Here is a 23,252-nt window from a genome sequence, read left to right as displayed (position 1 = left end):
TGTAGACACACATGCATAAAGAACAGTGTATACATAATAAATAAATAAATCTTAAAAAAAAATTCTTACAGTACAAAAACCCTTTCAAAAAGTTTTCCACACTATACTCTAATTTTTTAGTGCACTTCTGGTTTCAGTTTTAGCTTAGAAATGCCCAACTGCTAAAGTCTATGAAAATATTCCAAACTCCAAAAAACCCCACAACCTGAAAAGGCTCTGGCTCAAGCACTTAGAGGGAGACAGACTCAGTCTTTATTATATACACTACTCTTTCTACTAACTTTAAGTATCCAAGTAGACAATCACAACATAGGTAACAAACATTTCAAAAGTGTGGTGGTTTGAATGAAAATGGCCCCCACAGGCTCATAGGGAATGGCACTACTAGGAAGTGTGGCCTTGCTGGAGTATGCACAGCCTTGTTGGAGGAAGCATGTCCCTGGCAGTGGGCTTTGAGGTTTCAGATGCCCACGCCCGATCCACTGGTTTACTCTTTCTGTTGCCTTCAGATTCGGAAGTAGAACACTTGGCTCTCTTTTCAGCACCATGTCAGCCTGCTTGCATACCATGTCCCACCATGATGACAATGGACCAAACCGCTGAATTGTGGACCAGTCCCAATCAAATGTCTTCCTTTATAAGAGTTGCCATGGTCATGGTGTCACTTCCCAGCAATAGAAACCTAACTAAGGCAAAAGGCTATGTTCCCAAAACTAGACTCCAACAGCATTCAAAACCTGTACCACATGCGGACATTCACACTTTCTAGTCTCCCATAAGCCAAAGGCAGAAAATCCACTTAGATGTCCCTTCAAAACATACCAAAATCTAGCCAGGCAGAGGTGCACATGCCACACCTTTCATTAACAACTTCCTACATTTTGCCTCCCTTACTGCACGTTCTCAATAGAACTTCTTTAAAAACCAAGTTGATCAGCAAGTGGTGGTGGCACATGCCTTTAATCTCAGCAATCAGGAGGCTGAAGCAGGCAAATCTCTGAGTTTAAGGCCAGCCTGGCCTACAGAGTGAGTTTAGAGACAGTCAGGGGTTTTTTTTTCTTTTTTGAGAAGCCCTGTCTCAAAAAAAAACCAAGTTAATCTAATCACTCCCACACTCTTGATTTCATTAGATTTCTATTACAGTGAAGAGACACCATGATCACGGCAACTATTATAAGGAAAACATTTAATTGAGGGGTTCACTTACACTTTCAGAGGTTCAGTTCACTATCAGGATGGTGGGGAACATGGCATGCAGACAAACACGGTGCTGGAGGAAAACCTCAGAGTCCTACATCTTTCAGGCAACAGGAAGTTGACTGACTCACTGGGCAGTATCCTAAGCATACGAAATCTCAAAGCCTACCCGCACAGTGGCACACTTCCTCCAACAAGGCCATGGCCACACCAATAAAGCCACACCTCCTAATAGTGCACTCCCTGTGAGATTATGGAGGCCAATCACAGTCAAACTACCACACCTGTCAAGGCTGCTCAGATGACATGTTTTCTTGAGAGACTATAAAACCTCATATCGTCACTATACTTCAGTCATACTTGGCCCACCCCAGGCTTCTCCACCCCCATCACAACCCTATATCAGTCCCTGCTTGATACCATTAAATGAGTTCCTGCTTTGCCAGACTCCCGACTCAGTGGGTGTGTTTCTCCCCAGGGCCTGGGGGGAGGGCTGAGTTGCGACACTCATCATCTGTCAGAGAGTCCCGCAGAACATAGATAAGTGTAATAATGTTTTAATATTAGTAATATAAACATAGTAAATTTAGTAAAAAAAAAAAATGAGTAACCAAAAAAAAAAAAAATCAAGATCACGTTGTTATAGAAGGAAAGAGTCTCTGACAGTGATGTTACATGGGAGCTCTGGGTGACTATTAAAGTTCCCTTTCAGGTGCAGGTGGGAAGAAAACATACCTCACAATTCTTTAAGCTGCATAACTGTTTATACTACTATTCTGAGGTGCTGGAGTTAACCTCAGGGACTTGCATATGTTAAGCAATGAATCTTCCACTGAGCTACATCCCCAGCCCTGATTTACTGCACTCTCTATATTATGTCTTCAACTTTTAGAATCTATTAAGTTCATCTATTCAGTCCAGATTAATCTTCCACTGCATTAAAACAAACACATGAGCAATAGTTTGTTCACCATAAATCTGTTCCCCACACTGTACACAAGGTGCTCATTGAGTACACAGTAGAGCCTTCTAATGATGTTTGCTCAACAAATAACTGTAAGATTTTTGATTCTATAAACAAAATGAACTACACTAACTGTAAACAATTTTCACATAAAAATAAAATAAAATCTATACTTACATTTATTACTTAGTGCTTCTGTCCTTCAAGATACTTAAGTTGAATTTCTTTGAAATACTTCACAATTAAATTTCATTAAATTAGGTGTTCAACTAATTTAATAAAATCTCTTCCCCATTACCTAATTCCAAACAGTAACTTTAAAATGCTCCATTCTATGGTAAACTATTATATTTTTATTTTTAGCCCCTAGCATGTAGGCAAAGGAAAGTAAAGAAAAACAAAACTATGTGAATTTTAAAGATCTTTCTGCATGCATAATAAGGAATGGCTAGACTGCACTCTGGCTCACTCATAAGCACAAAGCTTTCCTATGGAGGAGCTATCCGAAAGCCTCTCAGCAAATTTCTAATCTCGGGCCTTTATGTTAAACCTCACTGTAAACACATCTTGCATTCAGGGCTGACAATCTTCCTGTTCCCACTGAGCATAATAAGCCTCTGGCTCATACCCTGCAAATAATGGGCGAAGCTCTGGAAATAGAAATAAATTACTATTCAAACACGTGTAAGAAGACGAACGTACTATTTGTTCACTTCATTTCATCCCTATTGGCTGAAATGTAAACACACGTACATGTAAAAGCATGTAAAAGAAAATCATGTAAATAATATACAACTTGGGCACTGGAGACAGCTCAGGTGGTACAGTGTTCCTGCGAGCATAAGGATCCAAGTGAGATCCCCAGAATCCATATGATTCTAGCCAGCTAGGCAAGTCCAGTTCAGTGAGAAGCTTTCTCAAAAGACAAAGAAGCTGGGTATGGTGGCTCACACCTTTAATCCCAGTACTCAGGAGGCAGAGGCAGGCGGATCTCTGTTTGAGGCCAGCCTGGTCTACACAGAGTGAGTGCCAGAACAACCAGGGCTACAAAGAGAAACCCGTCAAAAACAAACAAACAAACAAACCAACGAGAGGGAGAGAGGGAGAGGGAGAGAGAGAGAGAGAGAGAGAGAGAGAGAGAGAGAGAGAGAGAGAGAGAGAGAGAGAAAAGAAGGCTACAGCTCCCGAGGAACAATACCTGAGACTGGCTTTTATAAATACACATACACAACACAATACAAACACATTCACACACACACACACTCACACACACCCTGGACTTGGGCATGATGATGTAATTCCAGCAGTAAGGAAGCTGAGACAAGAGACAAGAGTATGGAGAATTTGACTGGACTATATGGAGAAACCGGACAGAACATGACAAAGAACAGGAGTCAGGGCAGGAAAGGGAAAGACAAGCGAAGGAAAGCGGAAGAAAGGGGAAGGGCAGACGACAGGGAGAGAAGAAAGATGGGAGGAAAAAGGACAGAAAAAAAGAGGGGAGAAGAAGGGAGGGGGAGAGGAAAGAAAAGAGAAAACGGGGGAGGGAAGGGAGAAAGAAGGGGGGAAGGGGCAAAGAAAGGAGAGGGTCAGAGGAAAGGAAGAGAGGGCCAAGGGGAGAAGGGAAAGGGGATAGGGGAAGAGAAAGAAATTGGAAAAGAAAAGAGGAAAGAGGGGGTGGAATAAGGCGAGAAGAGGGCAAAGAAAAATAAATTATGGGTACGAGCTGGGCATGGTGGCTCATGCCTCTAACTTCAACACTCAAGAGGCAGGAGAATCTGAGTTCAAAGCCTGCCTGTTGATGGAGGTGGGTCATCTTTCTATCTGTTGTTTCATTGGTTAAGTAATAAAGAAACTGCCTTGGCCCCTTTAATAGGACAGAAAATTAGGTAGGCGGAGTAGACAGAACAGAATGCTGGGAGAAAGAAGCTGAGTAAGGAGTCGCCATGATTCTCCCTCTCCAGACAGACGCAGGTTAAGATCTTCTCTGGTAAGCCAGCTCATGGGCTACACAGAATATTAGAAATGGGTTAGATCAATATGTAAGAGCTAGCCAGTAAGAGGCTGGAACTAATGAGCCAGGCAGTGATTAAAAGAATACAGTTTCCGTGTAATTATTTCGGGGCATAAAGCTAAGCCATGTGGGCGGCCGGGTGCCGGGGACGCAGCCCGGCCGCTCCAATTACTACAGAGTGGCACCCAACGTGCTAATGAACTCCACGTAAAACCTGAGAGGGCTTAAAAAGGACACAGAGAGAATTTAAGACAGCTTTTTGCTGTTTCTGGGTTGCGTGCTGCAAAGAAATTGTCCTGACTCAGTAGCAGGAAAAAACTGGCTGTTTTAAAATGCCGGCTTTCTGAGCTGTGCCGCCATTGCGATATCTGTCTGGCTCCTGTGGGAGACAGAGCTTTTGAATGGAACATTTGGAGTAAAGTGCTACAGCTTGCTTGATGGCAATGTGGACTGCTTTGTGCCTGGAACTGTGTGTGGCTCAGGGACACCAAATGGCTCTGAGGCAGGAGCGGCTCAACTCCGCCATGCTAAACTCTGCTGGTCTCAGGCAGGAACTACCGTAATTACCATAATAACAGCGCAGTTAAGGTTTAAACTGAGCTGGACACAGGTGGTACCGTATTACCCCTACATGGTGCAACTTACGTTTTTAAGAACTGCTTAACATTTTAAGAAATGCTCCTGGAAAAAAAAAAATTACAGATTCACAATAAAACAGATTCAGACATAAAAGACCTCTATGGGTCACAGTGTAGGATGAATGTACGTAGGCTTGAGAGAGAAAAAATACATATATAGAGAGAATAAAGTTAATGCCCTTAAAAAAGGGGGATAAAGTCCTTAAAGAGACAGAGTACAGATAGTTATAGATTAAAAGAAATAAAGAAAAATAAGCCACGTAAAAATGGAAAATTCACAGAGAGTCTGGATTCTTTGTATTGTTGTGTTTTCTTTAAAAGTTTTGACTGTAAAGGAGCTAAGTGCAGAGAGACATTTCATTATATGGGCTGCCAAGCTAAACCAGAATGGATATAAGGGTATTATGATTTCAGAATATGGGTCTAAGGATATGATGCTTTGGAGAGGGTCTTCTTTTGTTTTCACAGAGGATGAGACTCTATGGATTGCGTCTATCCCGATATGGTATGATAGACCACGCCCTCCTGAAAGGTTGCTATGAACACCTTCAGAAAATTACTTCACTCAACTGCCAACCAAGATGACCCTGACACACAGGTTACACCATGAAAGATCTGAATAACAGCGCCCCCATTCAGCAGGAAGCAGTTTGGAGAGAAAAACTGCGCCCATGTTCCCAAATATGGTTTATAAATGTTCTTTTACATTTAAAGGGGGATATGATATAGATATAAATAATTTGCATTGGTATGGATTATAAAGTCAATTTTGTTATGTGTATATGTATTTCTGATATTGATTAAGGTATTGTGATTATGTAGTTCATTTAAAAATGTAATGTAAAATAGGAAATATAGGTTGTTAATGGATAATCATCAATAATAGTCAAGCTTGTAGTCATGTTAGTTAGATTTTCTAGATATATAGAGATATATTTCAATTAGATAGGCATTCTTCATATCTTTCAAAGACTACAGAACATGGCATTTAATGTTTTAATAACTTAGGGCTTTTCATGATAATGAGACACGTCTGCTCCTGGCAGCACCAATCTACTTCAAGAGGAAGATGGGCATTAAAGAGGCTCCTTATGGAGTTTGATAGCCATTTGGGCAAGAAACTACTCTTGCCTGGACTGTTGCATAAACTGGACACAGAGAACCTGCAGAAAAAGGACTGCTGAACTTGCCTAAAGGTGAGATGGATTTTCGGGGTTCCTGACTCATGAAAGAGTCTGCAAGACATTCTGCAGGACACAACAAAAAGTGACTGAACTGTCTTTGGAATTTCCTGCTTGATGAAAATGTCTGCTGGATACTATGGGCCTGAAGGCTGAAGATGGATGCCCCAATGGTACAAAAGAACTTTGGGTGACTGTCAGGCAGTGAGATGTCTCTGTCATTTCTAGAACTTTGGATTTCTTGTTTGCTTAGGTAATATTATATCCTTCTGGAGTCTTTGATGGAGTTGAAGAATGGTTAGTTATAGTTATAGTTTTCCTTAATTATGATAAAAGATAAAATAGATATAAATATTGTAACTGTAATTCTTGCTTGATAACTATTTTGTTATATGTAATCTTACTATGTTAAAGTGAAAGCCATTTTTTGTTTAAACAGAAAAAGGGGAAATGATGGAGGTGGGTCATCTTTCTATCTGTTGTTTCATTGGTTAAGTAATAAAGAAACTGCCTTGGCCCCTTTAATAGGACAGAAAATTAGGTAGGCGGAGTAGACAGAACAGAATGCTGGGAGAAAGAAGCTGAGTAAGGAGTCGCCATGATTCTCCCTCTCCAGACAGACGCAGGTTAAGATCTTCTCTGGTAAGCCAGCTCATGGGCTACACAGAATATTAGAAATGGGTTAGATCAATATGTAAGAGCTAGCCAATAAGAGGTTGGAACTAATGGGCCAGGCAGTGATTAAAAGAATACAGTTTCCGTGTAATTATTTCGGGGCATAAGCTAGCCATGTGGGCGGCCGGGTGCCGGGGACGCAGCCCTGCCGCTTTTATTACAACAGCCTGTCTACCGGTGAAACTATCCTTTAAATAGATATATATTTTAATTTTAATAAATATGGGTAGTTTATATAAATACACATGGATAGAATTATGTTAAAAGTTCTTACACCCCAGTAAGTCTCTCCGCCAAAGCAGCAATCCAAACCAGACCAAATCAAACCAAATTAGAAACAGCCCAGGTTTAATGAATAAAACACGCCCGGATGATTTTCCAGTCCTCCAGAGAGGAGATGGGAAAGGAAGACCTGAAAACTACGTGTCTGTTTTCTGGGGGGCAGTTTAAGTACCCTGTGGGAGTGGTCTTGAGCATCTCTGGTGGAGGGGTCATCCTTTGGTGGGCTTTCTGAAATGCAGCAGGGTTTGGAAAGAGATGGGGGAGGGGGCTTGGAGTGGAGCTTCCATCAGAACAGCCCAGATATGGAATATGGATGCCAGAAGCTGGGTGAAGCTTCCAACAGAAATAATGGATTGAATTATTTGAATTTTTACTAACATCACAGTTTCTAGTGTAAATAAGAAATATGTTATCTGCTGTAATTTATCAAAGAATGGGTAACCTGAAATTTGAAAACAAATTAGGAACAATTTATGTTCCTTTTCTTCAGTGGATTCTTTCATTTAAAAGAAATAAGCTGGAGAATTAGCTCGATGGTACAGCACTTGCCTGGCATGCATTAGACTCTAGGTTCAATCTCCATAACCATAAAATAATAATTATAAGAATAATGTATATCAATTCAACAGTACAGCCCTTTGTCTAGGATGTGCAAGGCCTTAAGTCCAATCCCGAATGCCATTTGCTGATTTTAATCAACATGACGGAAAGAAAGTAGCATTTATGACTGAAAGTAGCACTTAAAAGTCTGATGTTTCTCTTTTTTCAAATTTCGGGTTTCAGCTCTCAATGCTCTTAGGCCAAATGTTTGTGCAGTCCCCTCACAGAGTCAATCATCCACACAAGTTCTAGATTATTGTACTGCATTCACAGAAGAGACGGAAATGAAGGGAAAGGAAACAGAAAGGCTCATAACTACCTGTTTGCTACCGCCTCTCATCCAGTGATGAACAGTGGGGGCCCACAGCCCTTTTCCATCTCTGGCAGCTACTTCATACTGAGAAAACCTATCTTCTTGACAAAGTGGAAATGTGAGCAAAGAGACACAATTTAAAAAACAAGAATAGGGGCTGCAGAGATGGCTCAGTGGTTAAAATACTGGCGGCTCTTTGAGGACCAGTGTTCAATTCCCAGCACCCATATGGCAGCTCACAACTGTCTGTAACTCCAGTTCCAGGGGATTCGACACCCTCATACAGACATACATGCAGGCAAAATTCCAATGCACATAAAGTAAAAAATAATTTTTTTTTTGATTTTTCGAGACAGGGTTTCTCCGTAGCTTTTTGGTTCCTGTCCTGGAACTAGCTCTTGTAGACCAGGCTGGCCTCGAACTCACAGAGATCCGCCTGCCTCTGCCTCCCGAGTGCTGGGATTAAAGGCGTGCGCCATCACCAAAAATAAATAAATTTTAAAGAAAAAACAAAAGTAGTAGGAAATACCTGAATAAGCAAGGTATGTACTGTTCTCATTTTCCAAAATCACTACAAAACATCAAACATTAATATTGGGATTATTTTTCATTCTAATTCCTCCTATTAACTATTGTTGCTTCTGTTATCTTGTATTATGAGGCAAGATCTCATATAGACCAGGGTAGCCTTAAATTCCCTATGTAGACACAACTGACCTTTGTATACCTAAGCCTGCTGCCTCCACCTCCCAGGGGTTTATGCAGTGCTAAGATTTAAATCAACTAAGATACATCCCCAGTCCAATGGCTGTTTCTCTATACATCTCTATTCCTTTTTTATTCTTACAACTTAAAACTGGCAAGAAAGCTCACAGGCACTTGTCAAATATGCTAGCCGAAAATTCAAAATTCACAGCCTAGAATCTATATAGCTATTATCACTTTTAACCTCAAACATTTTTATAAACCCTAACAGGAGAAAATCTGTATTAACAAGATCTGAATTAAAACATTATAGGAAACAAAATAAACATCCAAATAGAATGTTTAAGTCATTACAAGAACATGTAGCCTGGTATGAATTGACACAACTCGCCAGAACCCTTCTCAAAAAGCAAAACAATACAAACAAACAAACAAACAAAAACAACACAAAAAGAGGCAAAAAGGTCTTAAATATATAATTGAGTTGCAATGCTTTGTACACACAGGAAAAAAGATTTTCTTTAAATTCCACAGCCAACTTCAATATCTTCCACCAAGATATTGACAATCATAATTTAGTTCTCGAAGCTTGCTCTATTCAAGACCAAAGCACTAAGCAAATGTGGCCCGTAATTCACGCTTGTCCAACAGGTGTCCTCGCTCATCTAACACAAAAAAGGGACAGCACTGCACAAAATATAGCACGTCAAGCAATGATATAATTCCAAGGGCTGGAGAGACGGCTCAGTGGTTAGGAGCATTGCCTGTTCTTCCAAAGGTCCTGAGTTCAATTCCCAGGAACCACATAGTGACTCACAACCATCTGTAATGAGGTCTGGTGCCCTCTTCTGGCCTTCAGGCATATACACAGACAAATATTGGATATATAATTCCATTACCAACAGAAAATCTAAGTTCAAACAACAATGAAACTTCAACACAAAAAGATAGTACTTAATCAAATTTTTAGTTATAATTTTGGTGGAGTATACAGAATCATGTTCATAATTGAAACAGAAGACTGTACTGGTGATATCACAAATGTTCTTTCACTGTTCTCATTTACCAACTCTGAGAAGCCCGGGACTGCAAGGCATACCACCCTTACACATGCCGAATGAGAGTACGGGAAGCACTCTCTACTGCAAAGCTAATGCAGTTCAAAGCTGGGAGTCTTAGAAGGACACGGGTCATAAAAATTTATCTCCATTTGATGTATAAGATCAAATACACGCTAAGGGCTTAATTAATAATTGTTGGGTAAGGGAATAAATGAAAGAGAAAGTAGGAGCAAGTGCCTGTAGCCTCTTACTGCTTTAGAAACTAGTCTGTAGGTAAGGTCAAGGCACATGTTAAAATCTACGCCCTGGGGTATCGCTTTATCTTTGTAAATTATATCTTCTAATATACATGTTTAATTTATTAATGTTCTTGCTATAGCAAGGAGTCTTTCACGTTAAAGATTAGATTTAATAAGGGTTTTGTTTAGGTTTTCTTCTAGTGTATCTTTTTAAGTAGTTCTTTACTTCATCTAGAACTTAATTTTACATAACTACGTATTTTTTAAATGATGGTCATTATCTCAAAATATTCATCACACACTCAACACTGCATCATCTCCAGACTCCGTTCTGTTTTCCTTGGCCACATCGGCCTTAAACTTCAAGCCCTATCAGTGTCTCCGAGCCCTGGCACTACAGACACACCAATAGGGCTCAAAATCCACTCGCCTGCCTACATAAGTCTTCCCAGACTTTCCAGAGAATTCCCAGGATAGATACAGTAAATCGATAAATTTAAGGAAATGACATGTATATATTATTTCTGCAATAATGAAAATTGAGCCCCATCCTTTCCATTACTGATATGATTTCCTCCATTCCCTTCTCTTATTGGGACAAACAGATAAAACTTCAAGAATGCTGTCTGCCTTAGTCAGGGTTTCTATTGCTGTGAAGAGACACCATGACCACAGTGACTCGTAGAAAGAAAACATTTGATTGGGGTGGCTTGCTTACAGTTTCAGAGTTTCAGTCCATTATCATCATGGTGCGGAGCACAGAGGCACACAGGCAGATGTGGTGGTGGTGGAAGAGTAACCGAGAGACCTACATCTAGCAGGGAACAGGAAGCTGATTGACTCACTGGGCAGATTGCTGAGCATGGGAAAGCTCAAAACCCGCCCCCACAGTGACACACTTCCTCCAACAAGGCCACACCCACGCAAACAAAGCCACAACTCCTAATAGTGTCACCCCTACAAGATTATCGAGGTCAGTTATATTCAAACTACCACACTGTTAAACACCATTTAGCACAACCATCCCTACCTCTTCCCAACTTCAGTATAAAACTTCACTAGTAAGCAGAATGCTTCACTGTACTGTTTGCTACTTTACCAGACTATAAAACCATCATTCAGTTTTTATTTCATTAGGCATTTATTTGGTCTGGTGGTAAAAATGTATAATATTGTATCTAGAAACTTTGAGGTTTTTTTTTTTTGGGGGGGGGATGTCCAAGGACAGCCAGAGTTAGTTAGTAAGAGTCTGTCTCAAAAAGGAAAAGTGATTTGGACACTCCAACTCACATGCTCAAATCCTATATCCCCAACAAAACATTATTAGGAGGTGGGTTCTTTGCTTAGTAATTAGGTTTTAAGGATAATCTCATTCTTTATTAAAAGGACCCCAAGGGACTCTCTTACTCTTTCTTACCACTGACATATCAGGAAGAGTGCTGTCCAAAAGTAAGAAGTGGGTCCTCACCTGGCACTGGTGACCTGGTTTTGGACTCCTAGTCTCCAGAACTATGAAGCATGAAACAAGCATCTATAGTATTTTTGTTATACTAACCTAAACAAAGACAGAAAGCATATAACCTCAGTGTAAAATGGCAAGTAAACATTGAAGAAATACATGTGTATGATTTCAGTGATATGGTCACTTCTACTACATGTACATGCAACGCATGTACATGAAAACTTCACTGCAGAATTGACATGTGAGCTAAGTCTTGAAGAAAGTAAGAAAATAAATAAGCATTTCCAAAGGCACTGTGTCCACTTGCCCTCAAATAATTTTAAGTAGCATGACTATATTTCTTATAAGATATTATGTTACAAATAGCAGCCTTGAACTGTTTTGTGGTATATTCACAAGGGAATATAATTTCCCATATCATGTACAAAATTTATTTATAAAATTTATTATTTTAAAAAAGGTTATCTAAACCTCAGGGGTTTTTTTTCAGTATTTTTGAGCTCAATATATTTCTAATTGTTCACAGACTAAAAAATGTGGCTTCCCCATAGCCCTTGATTATTTGGCATTTATTAATTCCTAAACTACTGGGATAGGCTGAAATATTCAGAAGCCACAAAAAAATTTAGAATTCCTAAAGCAGGAAATTATAGTTGTAAAGAAGACATACCCAAGTTTGTATCTGTTCCATAATTTTTCCTTACATACACCTGGCATTTTCACTTTTAAAGAGTGTCAGTTTTTTGTTTTGTTTTTTCAGCATAAGATTTCTCTGTGTGGCCTTGGCTATTCTGTAACTCACTATGTAGACCAGGCTGGCCTCCAACTCATGGATCTGCCTGCCTTGTCTCCCAAGTGCTGGGATTAAAGGCGTGCGTCACCACTGCCCAGTTGAATATGTTTGTTTTTTATTTTCCTTCCTCTCAAATCATGTTGAAAAGAATTATTCAGACTCATCCTAACAATGAGGATCCCCACCTGACCCCCCATTAAAATGTGAAAGTTAGCTGGTTATGGCAGTATGTGCCTGTAACACCAGGGAAGCTAAAATGAATTTTATGTCTTAACTAGAAGCAATGGCTAGTTTTATGTCAACTTGACACAGGTGAGAAGTCATTTTGAAAGAAGGAACCCCAACTGAGAATATGCCCCCACCAGACTGACCTGTGGACAATTCTACAGTGCATTTTATAATTAGTGATAGATGTTGGGAGGGCCCAGTCCATTGTGGGTGGTGCTATCACTGGGAAGTTGGTCTGGGGTTCTATAAGAAAACAGGCTGAGCAAACCATAGGAAGCAAGGAAGTAAGCAGCACCCCTCCGTGGCCTCTGCATAAGCTCTTGCCCCTCTGGTTCCTGCTCTGTTTGAGTTCTTATCCTAGCTTCCCTCAGTGATGAACTGTGATATAAACTGTAAATAAAATAAACCCTTTTTTTCCCCAAGTTGCTTTTGGTCATTGAGTTTAATCATAGCAGTAGAAACCCTAAGATACAAGATTTATAAAATCTACTGCAGCTTTTAAAACACCTCCAGGTAAGATGAATTCTTCCTTTACGCCTTCTTAAAATGACATTGCTTCAGAAAGTGAGGTCTAATCACAGAGCCAGACTAAGTCTGTTTCCTCTAAAACAATGTGCCTCTATTGGTTTCTGCACCCCATAAGCCTCTCTGCCAATGCAGCCATCCAAATCAGACCAAACCAAACAGAATTAGAAAAAGCCCAGGTTTAAAGGATAAAATGCTCCCAGATGATTTTCCAGCCTGCCCCCACCCCACCCCCCACCAGAGAGGAGATGGAAAAGAGACTGAAAAACCATGTGTCTGTTTTCTGGGGGGCAGTTTAAATACCATGTGGGAGTGGTCTTGAGCATCTCTGGGGGTGGGGTCATTCTTTGCCGGGCTCTCTAGGTTGCATCAAGGTTCAGAAAGAGATGGAAGAGGAGGCTAGGGGTTGAGCTTCCACCAGAACATCTATATCACACCTCTGGCTACACCTCCATGACAAATGATTTTTAACACATATCTTTCACAGCAAGGCAGACGTTTCCAGGGAAACCACAGGAAAACATTCATTACTGCTTAAGCTTCACCAAAAGGTGAACTGAGGTAGCAGTGCACTGTCTCTTACCAGTATTTTTTAATTGAGCAGTAGTTAACTGCTCTCCTGATTCTGGTTTTGCTGTCTGTCTCTATGAACAAATAGAGAAGCAAATAACAAATTAAAACAATCCTACATCCTTCCAGTGACGCAGAAGCCCCTAGGAATCACATGTAGGTTTACAGGAGTGGGTATGTTAATGAGTAACATATATGCCAGATGATGTCATTCCATTCAAAAAGAAAGAAATCAGTGAAGCGCTAAAACACAAAAGATGAATTTCCTAGTCGGCAGCACAGCAGAGCACATAAATTTATCTAGGTCAAGATTCTGATTAGTAAGGGAAAAAGACAATCAGGAAACTGTAACAGAAAAGGTAGTCACTCACCTCTCTCAACATATTATTCTCTTTCTCCTTTTGCTCCAAAAGACTTTCTAGGTGGTGGGCGTGCATCTCGGCCTCTGCCAGCCGTCTTGTTCTTTCATGGTCTTCCTCTGTAGCTTTGGCAGAAAGCCCTTTGCTCTGTAACATCTCCAGAAGCTTCTTAATGGACTCATCCCGAGCACTTAGGGTTTGCTTTTGAGTTTCAATTCGCAGCTCCATTTCTTCCAGGGTCTTCCGCAGAAGAAACAGCTCTTTGGCTTGCCGCTCGTGCTCAGTGTGCAGCCTCTGGAAGTTCTCCTCCGTCAGCTCTGCCACACAAGGCTCTCCAGTCCTACTGCTGCTATCCTGCTGAAACAGCTGATTCAAGTCCCTCTGAATCCGCAGCTCATCCTGGAGAGCCTGGATCGTCATCTGCATGTGCTGGGAACATCACAAAAAAAAAAAACACCCAAAATGAGCTTTCCCCTCAATTAGCAAAGACAGAGCAGCTTGCAGGCAGCTAAAAATAGCTGTAAGGGTTCTCAGAAATCTGCATTCAGCAAATTAGTATTCACCTTATTCTCTCTTAATTCAAATTTTAAAATTATGGTAATAATCCACAATTATCAGCAATTTAATTTGTGCTTATTCCCATCAGGAAAATAAGTACGGCAGTCCTTTACTTTTATAAGCCACAATAAAAAAGCCACAATCTAGACATCTCAAAATTTAATAGAAGGTATCTTAAAGGGACAGAGAAGACTATATCATCAGGAATAAGAACAAAATTTGTCTCAAAATACAAAAATATTTCAAAACACAAGATGACTTTTAATTATTGTAAACATTAATTATCAAGTACTAGTATTTAATGAGTGGTTATATATAACTTTTTAATTATAATTTAACCTTCAGTATCATCACATGCATCCACACAAACTCATGAATGCACGTACAAACACCAAAATCAGGCATAATAGTATATCCCTACATATCAGCATTTGGAGGACTGGACTAAAGCAGGAGTATCTCAAGTTTAAGGCAAAGTGATACACACGAATCAAAAAGAAAAACTACTTAACATAAACCCTATCTTCATAAGGGCTTTAAGGGTCTAAAATGCTGTTGCTGACCGCAGGTACAAACAACGCTGTACTCAATCTCTCTCTACAGCTTATTCATCTTGCTTCGCTGGAAATTTATGGACACTGATAAGTAACTCTCCATATTTCTTTTTTCCCAATCCCTGGCAAAGTAACATTACATTCTTTGACTGAGTGAATGTAATTCTTTGGTAAACCATTTCAATTTTACTGAGAAGTGACCATGTTAACTGTCGACTTGAAGTGATCTGGAACTATCTAAGAGGCAAGCTAACAGACACACCTGTAAAGGTCACTGATGAGGTTAATGGAGGTGAAAAGACCCACACTACGAGTGAGCGGTGCCAGTCCCTAGGCTCCATCCAGTTCTAACCTAGACAAAAAGGAGAAAGCGAGACTAGCTTTTAGTATCTCTCTCTGCTTTCCAACTTGGAACAACCTGGCCAGCTGTTCCACTGCACCTCAAATTGTAAGCCAAAGTAACCCTCCTCTTTTTACATTGCTACTGTTGGGGTATTTTATCACAGCAACCGAAAAATAGCTAGGATACCAGTATTCTAGTACGGAGGTGATTCTTTACGTAACATTAGCAAAATAGACTTTCATTTTCTGTGTATGCCACAAATCTTTCCAATTGTGTCATTCGCCACTTAGCACTACTTATGATTTTTATAGCATTTTTACTTACTCTGTGTATGAGAGAGGGAAAGGGAAAGAGAGCATGAGCATATATGTGGGCGCCAGCTATGGCGCAAGTATGGAGGTCAGAGGACAACTTTCAAGAGTCAGTTCCCTCCTTCTACCATATTGTTCTGGAAATCAAACCCAACACCAGCAGTTTGTCAGCAGCACCATTACCCACTGAGCTGTCTCCTCAGATCACTTATGATGACTCTAGTGTGTATGTGTGTGTGCACACGCACACACACACATTTATAGTACTAGGGATCAAACCTAGAACTTGCTCATGCTAGGCCAGTATTCTACCACCTAGCTATGCCCTGGCTCCAGACTAGATTTATGTTTTTTTGTTTGGTTGGCTTTCATATAAAGACAAATAGTCTTTTCTTTTTAGTCTCTGATTTTGGTATTATTTGCTTAGCAAGCAGTAAATTTTATTTCTGGTAATATTCAAACTCTAAAAATCATTGGTTATGTTTTCTAACATGGATAAAATTACAAATAAACTACCAGATATTTTAGTGTATTGGTGTGGGACAGTTCTATATTCTGTCGATTATATTTTAACTGGACGCTGATTGGCTGATAGCCAGGCAGGAAGTATAGGCAGGAAAACCAGACAGGAAGTAGAGGTGAGGCAATGAGAACAGGAGTATTCTGGGAAGAAGGAAGCTCTTTCCGCAGTCCTGTCCAGACCACAGAAGGAGCAGGATGTGACCTGCCCCACTGAAAAAGGTACTGAGCCAAGTGGTAAGCAAAGATAAGAATAATGGATTAATGTAAGTTATAAGAGCTAGTACAAAGCCTGAGCTAATGGGCCAATCAGTTTATAAATTATGTAGACCTCTGTGTAATTTCTTGAGGGGCTGTGGGAACTCCCAATAGGCAGGCCCACGTGTCACAATGTATGAATGTAATTTTCAAAATTCATTTAAGTTCCAGCAACAGATTTCAAATATTTAATAGCAGTTGGGTATTAGTGGTCTTAATAAAAAGATGTATGGAAATGCTGATTCCCAAAAGCCTATTGCTCAAAACACAGACAGTTCTCAGAGAAAGCCCTGCAAAAGAAAATGTTAAACTAAGAGTGTTGGTTCACCCCTATAATCTCATCCCTGGGAGGCAGAAGAATTGAAACCAGCCTCAGCTACTGAGTCCAAAACAGAAATCTATTAAAAGTTAAATTCAAGAGGAGAATGATTTCTAAGTGTGGTTATTCCTCTGTCTTTTTAACATTATCAATTCACTGAGATCAGAAGTAATCTAAGTTAAAGCTAATAATCTTACACACACTAACTGTGGCAGGACAATTACTATTTTGGAGAAGGAAGATAGAACTAGTGATGTGTTGACTCCATTAGCTCTGCTCAGAGGCAATTCCTTCAGTGACACACAAGGCAAGACCCCCACTTCAGGCTACAATTGAGAAAGCTTTACTTTATTAAAAGTACTGCTTCCCCAACCTCACTCAAAAAACCCACCTGCTGCCAACTATTTTAGAAGAGGGGAAAGGGCCCAAAAAGAAACTGGACAAATTTTAGAAGAACCCACTTTAAAATCAGAACTGGGGCATCTGCTATCACCATACCATCAAGCTAAAATCTTACAGAAGGGCTAACCAATGTGGTAAGATAGATAAATAAAAAGTAATACAAAGTAGAAGTGAATAAACAAACCCTTACCCAAAGATTGTATGAGGAAAATGTGAGAAATTATGAAAACAGTTGTATAATTAAGTATAAAACCAGACGAGTGAATATAAGAGCAATATAAAGGGGCTGGAGAGTTGACTCGGCAGTAAAGAACAAGTATTGTCTGTGCACAAACACACTCAAAAATACACACTAAACACATGATTAAAAAGAAAATATAAAAAACATCAACATAGATATTTCACATTTCTCTATACAGGAACAAAACCTTTAAAAATCTATTCTTTTTACAGTAACTTTTTAAATTTTAACCTACAAAATACAGTTTTCCTTAAGACATTTTCATACCTAATTGGTTTGGGTTGATTCTCCTCCCTGCCCAGTCCACTCCTCAATCCCCAATGACCCTTCCGCAACAGTATCTCCCTGACTTCCTCTTCCATAGGACATCTGGTCTACTTCACTCCCCACACTCCTTCCTTACAGATTCTTTTTGCTCATTTCAGAAGCCAGCTCCTTCCAGTTTCCTGGCTCTTCTGCACCTGCTCCCACCTACATGTTTACATTTAACAATTAGAAGCTGGCTCAGCAGATGAAAGAGAACACATGATATTTTCTCTTTCTGGGCCTGGATCACCACACTTAATACATATTTTCTATTTTTGTCAATTTTCCTGCAAATTTCATTTTTCTTTATAGCTGAATAAAAAAATTATTGTGCATATATACAGAGCATATTTTCTTTATCTAGTCATTTATCAATAAACATCTAAGCTGAATCCATTTCCTTGTTACTGTAAACAGAGCAAAAAAACACATGGATGTCAAAGTATTTCTATGGCAGGATATATATGCGCAAACACGGTAGAGTAAGGTCACATGATAGTTCTTTTAGTTTTTTAGGAAGCCTCCATATTTACTTCCATCTAAACGTACCAGTTTTCACTCCCAACAGTAAATAATGGCTCCACTTCACCACACTGTTGTCAATATTTGCTGTAATTTGTTTTCTTGATGATAGTCATTCTGAGTGGGGCGAGATGCAGTCTCAAAGCAGTTACAATTTGCATTTGCCTAAAGGCAAAAGATGGTAGGCACTTTCAAAAGTATTTAATGTTCTCAGTAAGACATGTCCAAAAATAAATAAATAAATAAACAAAAATATTTAATGTTCATGTCACCATTAATTTCCGTATTTCTTTTAAGAACTATCTACTCAGTTATTAGCTCATTTACTGATTGACAGTTAGGGATCTGTACCTCTTTATATATTCTAATTTTATTATCTGTTGTTTGCAGTATAGTTGGTAAAGATTTTCTCCCATTTTGTGGGCTGTCTGTTTGCTCTGTTGACTGGTTTTTTTTTCCCCACTGTGACAAGGTTTATAATTTCATTTGTTGATTTTTAGAATCACCTCCTTTGCTACTTCCTTTGTTCTATACTCAGAAAATTCTTGCTCACGGCAAGTGTTTTCCCTATATGTTCCTTTAGCAGTAACACCATTTCAGGCTTGAATTTTTGTTTTTATTTTTGAGATATTTATTTTTGAGACATTTATTTTTGAGACAGGGTCTCATTGTGTTGCTCTGGCCAGCCTGAAACTCTCTATGTAGACCGGGCTTACCTAAAACTCATTGAGATCCACCTCTCTCTGTCTTCTGAGTACTGAGATTAAAGATATACACATCCATGCCCAAATCATCTCAGGTTTTAAATTAGGTCCTTGATCAAATTTAAGTTAATTTTTATATAGTAAAAGATGATTATACAGTGAAAAATATCTAATTTCATTCTTCTGCATGTTGACATTCCATTTTGCCAGCAACCTATATTAAATAGGCTATCTTTAAAGCTGTAACTAAAAGGGAAAACCGGGTGGCGGTGGTGGCACACACCTTTAATCCCAGTACTAGGAGGCAGAGGCGAGTTCAAGGCCAGCCTGGTCAACAGAACTAGTTTCAGGATAGTCAAGGCTGTCACACAGAGAAACCCTGGGGGGGGGGGCGCATTAGAATAAGATATTGGCCACAACCAAGAGCCATGCCTTTCCTGCTATAGGTATCTCAAACCACGAGGCAAAAGAAGCCCTCGTCCCTTAAGGTGTTTCCTCTCAGGTAGCTGGTCACAACAACGAGAAAAGGAACTAATACAAAAGTCTTCATTTCCTTGTAAATCATAATGATAGTATGAGCAGGATGAAGGGTTTCAATATGTGATAAACATAAAGTATTGTCTTAGGGTTTCTATGGCTGTGACAAAACACTAATACCAAAAGCAACTTGGGAAGGAAAAGGTTTACTTTAGTTTACAGTTCCACATCACAGTGACCACCGAGGAATGCCAGAGCAAGAACTCAAACATGACAGGAACCTGGAGGCAGAAGCTGATACACAGGCTGTGGAGGGATGCTAAATACAACATCTGCTTCCTAAAGATAACACACATGTGCTTATAACAAAGGAAACTAGATACAATATTCTTCTCACAAGCACAGATCAATATCCTTCTCAATGTTCCTTGAAGGACACACCCTTCTAAAGACTTCAAAATCAATTCCTCAGTAATTAAGTTGGTCTCTATTCAAGATACATTCATTACAACTATGTGAGGATTCCATAAGCTAAAGTGTTTCCTGGCCAGTGCTAGCCAGTAAGTAAGACAGACAATATCAGAAGCAAACTGCTGTATTAGCACATCTTTGAACTGGACTTTCCACTGTTTGCAGTCAAACTTTTCAGAGCAAGTTGAGAGCAATCCTGCCTATCACTTTAATCTTTTAATCATGTGCTTCATGATCTTACACTGAACATGTTCAGGAATGGACTTCGCTAACTGGGCACATTTAGAAATGGTCCAGCACTTCTATGAATATTTAGAGGCTAGGTGAATAAAATCACATGCTTCCTTTGTCAGAGGAGGGCACTGCTCTGAAAATAACTCCCCAGGTCTCCTGGCCTGCTGCAGGTAAGAAATCTTTCTCCACTCTTTATGTCCTGACTGCTCAGTTTGGCTTTGCACTCACCAAGACATGAGCTCTCTATGTTGACTTCCACTAGTAGACTAAGAAATTTGCTCAACACTGAAACATACACTAATATGGGACATTTAAACACTATTAAGCAATATTTTTGTGACTGCTTTTGTACGTAAAATCTCCTTGCTTTAAAATTTGCTTTTCCATGCCGGGCGGTGGTGGTGCATGCCTTTAATCCCAGCACTCGGGAGGCAGAGGCAGGTGGATCTCTGTGAGTTCGAGGCCAGCCTGGTCTACAAAGGGAGTTCCAGGACAGGCTCCAAAGCTACAGAGAAACCCTGTCTCAAAAAAAAAAAAAAAAAAAAAAAAATTGCTTTTCCATCCTACCTCTAGAATGTGATCAAGTTCAAAGTCAGCACAGTGCAAAATTTAGCCAATAACCTGAAATCGATAAATAAAAGCTCCATTGAGCAACAGCTCTCATTTAAGCTCTATACATGGATATGGGGAATCTATAAAAATCATCTTACATTCTAACAAGCACTGATATTATGTGATTTGTAAGGAATACTGTGAAGAAATATGAACAGGAGGTTCTGTAAGTTTACTCCCACCCATCATGTTTATTATTCTTTGGGGGGGTATTGTTTTTGTTTTGGGTTTTGGGGGATTTGGGGGATTTTGTTTGCTTTCTTCATTTTTTATTTTTTCAAGACAGAGTTTCTCTGTGTAATAATCCTGGCCATCATGGAACTCAACTCTGTAGACCAGGCTGTCCTTAAACCGAGAGATTCACCTGCCTCTACCTCCCTAGTGCTGGGATTAAAGGCATGTGCCACTACCACCCAGATATTATTCTAAACAGTAAGTATTACAGCTCACTCAATAACATTCAAAAATGGACTAAATTCTAAGTGATTAATTCTGATATTTTGGATTGTAATGACATATAAATGTACAGACTTAAGCTTAGTCTTTGGCATATTTTATTTTATTATATGACAAATTCATGTTCATTACAAGGAAAAAAGTACTAATAAAAATTTTTAATCAATAATCCTACACTGAGAAAACACACAAAAAAGATCTTTTTGGGTTTCTGTTTCAATATGAACTTTACAGGAGAGACTACAGTGAAGACAGTAACAAGGAACTGGTACTTACCACATGTAATTCCCAATCCTAAATGCTCCATGAATCTTAATTTATTTAATCCCACATTTCCCTCATGATATAGTATTATCTTTGTTGTACAGATTGGGAATCTCTCTGCATTCCTTGGATCAGTAATCTCTGAGCTTACTGATTTCACAGTTTGTGATAAAATGATGCTATAATGAAGCTCTACTACTTCTAAGACACACATGCATACACGCACGCGCGCACACACACACACACATATTACATGTTCCCTCTAATGGATAATGAAAATCTACAAACTACAGTAATTTGAAAGTACCAACATTGCGGGAAATACATATTTTCAGATATACTAATTTTATATTCTTACATGTAAAACATGAAATTCAAGGAAATCTTTAACATTAAATATTTCACTCATATTTTAAAGAGTTATACCTATGTGAGGAAACAGTTTCAACTTATAAATAACTACACTGTTGAAGTACCCATGTCAAAATACTCTGGAATTTGACTGCTCCCAAAAATCTCGTTTATAAACACAATATGCATATTCCATGTTCACGTGATTCTAAACTCTTTAAGTGCATATCTGTTCCTCTTTCTCCCTGCTTTTCTTTTTTTAAATTCCTCAAAAAACAAGCATGCTAGCTGGCATTCATGGCAAGCACTCAATGCATACTTACTGACATACTAATTAGACAATGCTATGTTGAAATACCAAGTCATCTTATAGGAATGAATGCAATTAGATCTCTTCCTTCTTCTCATTGGGAAATCACATACATAATCACAATGTATTCCCAGAACATGCAGTGATACATCATGAGAAAAACAGCTAACACTCGTTTTGTCTAACTGCTGAATTATGAACTCTCCAAGATTAAGTATTTTCACTTGCGAGTCAAATAGTTAAAGTACAAAGTAAATTTAAGGGGGGGGGGGTAAGGCATCCAATTGAAACACAAAAATCACAATAAAACAAAATAAGTATTACATTTTAAAAGAGAAGCCTACGAGGAGCCATATCTAGCACTCAGGAAACTGGCAGGAACTTGCCATAGAGGCTAACCTGTAAGAGAGGGGAGGGGAGATGTGGTGGTTTGAATGAGAATGTTCTCCACAACTCATTATGTTCAAATACTTGGTCCTCGACTGGCAGAACTGTTTGGGAAGGACTAGAAAGTTGTAGCCTTGCTGGAGGAAGTGTGTGTCACTAGGGGTAGGTTTCAAAAGATTCAAGCCATTCCCAATGTCTGTCTCTGTGTCTCTTTTCTCCCCCTCCTTCCCTCACTCCAACTTTCAGAACAAGATGGAAGCTCCCAGCTACTGCTCTAGTGATATGCCTTCTTTCCTGCTGCCGTGTTCCCTGAAATGATGGCCATGGACTCTAACCCTTTATAAGTTGTCTTGGACATGGTTTCTCTTCATATCAATAGAAAAGTAAGACAGAAGCAAACGAAAGAGAGGGAGGATATGGTGGTGCACACTTTTAATCCCAGTATTCAGGAAGCAGAGACAGACACATCTCCAGGACAGCTAGGCTTACATACGGATAGCCTGTCTTAAAAATTTAAAAAGAGGAGGCATGGCAGTGGTGGCGGCAGTAGCAATCACTCAATGGTCTAACTTGAAAGTTTGGCAAATACTCATAAATTGAGAGTTGTAACATCAAATATAAATTTAAAGTCAATACTATACATCACAGAATCAATTATAACAATCAAGTCTCTGTAATATTAAACTCCTGTCATGGCTGGGCATGGCAGTTAGTAAACACCTTCATACCAGCATTCAGAAGGCTTAGGCAAGAAGATTGTAAAGCTAGCCTGAACCACACAAGATTATCTCAAATATAAACTCAAAAGAATTCCTGCTGTCATTACATACTACAGTCAGTACAATTA

The 23,252-nt window shown here is 39.4% G+C and overlaps 1 protein-coding gene across 9 annotated transcripts in view; it reads right to left on the bottom strand.

The window, feature by feature from the left end:
- The window catches only part of Erc1 (ELKS/RAB6-interacting/CAST family member 1), a 365,559-nt gene that overhangs the window by 286,294 nt on the left and 56,013 nt on the right, over window positions 1–23,252 (bottom strand). For all 9 annotated transcript variants that reach the window (XM_057764045.1, XM_057764072.1, XM_057764063.1 and 6 more), the window contains exon 3: window positions 13,819–14,235. In XM_057764045.1, coding sequence (XP_057620028.1) covers window positions 13,819–14,235 — 417 coding nt within the window. The remainder of the gene's footprint in view (window positions 1–13,818; window positions 14,236–23,252) is intronic.

The sequence above is a fragment of the Chionomys nivalis genome, chromosome 1, assembly GCF_950005125.1.
Source record: "Chionomys nivalis chromosome 1, mChiNiv1.1, whole genome shotgun sequence".
NCBI lineage: Eukaryota > Metazoa > Chordata > Mammalia > Rodentia > Cricetidae > Chionomys > Chionomys nivalis.
The sequence above is the reverse complement of the archived record's forward strand: the minus strand, read 5'-3'. Positions and strand labels throughout refer to the sequence as shown.